We start from the raw sequence: 3,218 nt of genomic DNA, 5'->3' as shown, positions 1-3,218 counted from the left end.
AAAAAAAAAAAAAAGATATGTCTGAGTGACATTCAGAAAAAGTCACTTCATGGACAACTCTTGTATCCTCAACACGCTTGGTGCCATCTGGGACACTTGAAGTTAAGGTAGCTAGTAGAAACATCCAAAGACATCAGGACTGGAAGAGGGCAAGTACACAGAGAACAGGGACATAAACAGTCAGAACATGAACATGTGCCCTCAACCTGTGATCTACATAGAGCTTTACACTCTTCTCTTCCCAAACGACCTGGTCCTAGGGTTAGGGCACGCTGTGGCTGCAGCTTTTCTTGAAGAGAATAGGAGGGAAGCCGGAGCATTAGACTCCAGTCCTTCTCAAAACCATGAACTATTTGGGTCTGAGAGCTAGCAGGAGACACCCCACAGAGACAGGTTTCCAGAAAGAGACAGAGTAAGAGGGGTGAGCTTTTTTGTTGATCTGTTTGAGACATGGTCTCACGTAGCCCACGTTGGCATCAAGCTATGTAGCCAAGAATGACTTGAACTCCTAATCTGCCTGCTTCTACTGCCCAAGTACTGGGATAGCCAGCCTGTGACCCTACTCCTTGCTAAGAGAATTTTTAATAGACTACAAAGCTACTAGTTAGTACCATTCACTTCCAGAAATGGATCACCATGACTGGGCCATGACCTGTGTCCAACTGCCTACCTGGCAAGACTTCCATTTGCACCTTTTACATTATCATTATACTAGGCTCTGGGACGCAAACCATTGTCACCTTGGGTGCTGGGATTGGAGGTAGGTTTTAAATGAGGGGCCCCAATTCAGCATCTGAGTTGGAGCCAGAAATAGTTAGCAGTGAGCCCATTGCTAATGAACCAGAAGTCATTCAGTTGGCAGTCAGAGCCCATCTGTAAGTTCTGCAGCACCAAGTACCTGACTATTAAGTTTCTTAGTTTGTAATCCCCCCATCTTTACCTCCAGGCCACAGCCTCTCAGGGAATCATGAAAATATCATTGGTCAGTGAGGACCATGCATATTTTTCACCTGAATAATATATTGCAATGCTGGCACCTCAAGACTCACTGGATTTTTATCACAAAACTGAGTCTGGCTATATAATTCAAACTGTTCTCAAATTCCTAATCAGCCTGTCTCTACCTCCCAAGTGCTGGAATTACAAGCATGCACAACCATGCCTGGCTCTCTTTATGGACATTCCTATAGAAAATCTAAAACTTTTGGAGCTGTGTATAGCAATAAAACATGTGCTTAATATTTGGTTTTTATACTTCCTACCAAGCAACCAACCAGCAATAAACCCTTGAAAAATAGAGAACACTCTAATCAGTGGCCCCAGATGGCAAAGTCTGTAAACTGCAACTTTATTTTTATTTTTAAGTTTTTTTTTTTTTAATTTTTAGATAGGGCCACATGTAGCTGAGGCTGGCATCTCACTGGTAGTAGCTGAGGATGACTTTGAACTCCCGATCCTACTGCCTCTACTGCCAAGTGCTGGAATTACATGAATTTGCTATTGCATCATGCTCCCAAGGTGCTGGGTTTTTTGTTTTGTTTTGGGTTTTTTTTTTTTTTTGGGGTTTTTTTTTTTTTTTGGTTTTTCAAGACAGGGTTTCTCTGTAGCTTTAGAGGTTGTCCTGGAACTAGCTCTTGTAGACCAGGCTGGCCTCGAACTCACAGAGATTCACCTACCTCTGCCTCCCGAGTGCTGGGATTAAAGGCATGCGGCACCACCGCCCGGTTTGTTTTGTTTTTGATTTATTTTTAAATGTATGGGGTGTTTTGCCTGCATGTCTGTCTGTAGATCATGTGAGTGCCTGGACAATTGTTATCAGTGAGCCTTCATCCAGTAACTGATGGAAACAGATGCACAGATCCACAAACATTAGGCCAAGCTCAGGGAATCCTGCTGAAGAGAGGGAGGATGGGCTATAGGAGCCAGAGGAGTCAAGGACACCACAAGAAAACCCACAATAACAACAACTAACCTGGGTTCATAGGAACTCACAGAGTCTGAACCAACAACCAGGGAGCTTGCATGAGACTGACCTACATATATGTGACAGTTGTGTAGATTGGTCTACTCGTGGGACTCCTAACAGTGGGATTAGGGGTCCCTAACTGTTTGACTGGCTTTGGGGAACCTGTTCCTCATACTGGACTGCCTTGCTCAGCCTGAATACAAGGGGAGGTGCTTAGTCCCATCAAAACTTGATATGCTATGTTTTGTTCATCTCCATGGAAAGCCTCCCCTTTCAGAACAGAAACAGAGGAGTGGATGGAGGGAGGGAAGGAGGGAGGGAAGGAGATGCAGAGGGGAGGTTGGGGATGGAAAGGGAGGAGAGGAGGGAGGGAAAACTGGTTGAGATGTAAAATAAAATAAATAAATGTAATTTTTAAAAATTCCCAATAAAGTTATTTTTAGGCTATGCATGGTTGCTTATACCTTTAATACCAGCACTTAGGAGGCAGAGGCAGAGGTAAGTAGTTCTCTGTGAGTTTGAGGCCAGCCTGGTCTACACAGTGAGTTCTAGGCCAGACAGGGATACATAGTGAGATTGAGACTGAGATTAGGTCCCCCTCCCAAAACCCCAAGTTTGAGAGATTTGAAACAAGACTATAGTTGGTAACCTAAGAACCATGAAAAGTTAGGGTCTTCTAACAATCCAACAAAGGTAAGAGACTGGATAGAACCATGCCTACAGTAGATGTTCTACCACTAGAGCACAGGCTGACAAGCTTATAATGTTAGTAGGCAAAGGTCTTAGGTCTTATTTTATTCAGAATAAAGTATCTCTTGTACCTCTTCCTCCAGGAAGGTCTCTGCAGAGTCCTAGATAAAACGACAACTGATTAAATTACCATTGTATCCATCAAGGGCTTGAGAAACTGCATCCCTGGCGACTGTCTCATAAACCAAGTCCTGGGAGGCATCATGAAGAACTCCATCCAGCTTGAATGACCAGTCTGTCTGCTGGTTATTGACAACTCCTCTCCGACTATCTTTTTTCAAGTGAATATCAATGCTCTAGGGAGGGAGGGAGGGAGAGAGAGAGAGAGAGAGAGAGAGAGAGAGAGAGAGAGATCAGGTGTGGGTGGTACACACCTGAAATCTCCTGCTGGAAGGCTGAGTCAGGAAGAGCTGGAGTTTCAGTACGGTCTACACAGTGAGAAACATCAAAGAAGAGGCAGTTGGAGTTATTTTTAGAAAACATTTGTAGCCGGGCGGTGGTG

At 44.1% G+C, this 3,218-nt stretch overlaps 1 protein-coding gene across 1 annotated transcript in view; it reads right to left on the bottom strand.

Annotated features, from left to right (window-relative positions):
• Positions 1 to 3,218, bottom strand: part of Kif9 (kinesin family member 9) — a 56,490-nt gene that overhangs the window by 44,005 nt on the left and 9,267 nt on the right. The window contains exon 3 of the mRNA XM_026779108.1: positions 2,847 to 3,012. Coding sequence (XP_026634909.1) covers positions 2,847 to 3,012 — 166 coding nt within the window. The remainder of the gene's footprint in view (positions 1 to 2,846; positions 3,013 to 3,218) is intronic.

This window comes from Microtus ochrogaster, chromosome 5 (assembly GCF_000317375.1).
Source record: "Microtus ochrogaster isolate Prairie Vole_2 chromosome 5, MicOch1.0, whole genome shotgun sequence".
Taxonomy (NCBI): domain Eukaryota; kingdom Metazoa; phylum Chordata; class Mammalia; order Rodentia; family Cricetidae; genus Microtus; species Microtus ochrogaster.
The sequence above is the reverse complement of the archived record's forward strand: the minus strand, read 5'-3'. Positions and strand labels throughout refer to the sequence as shown.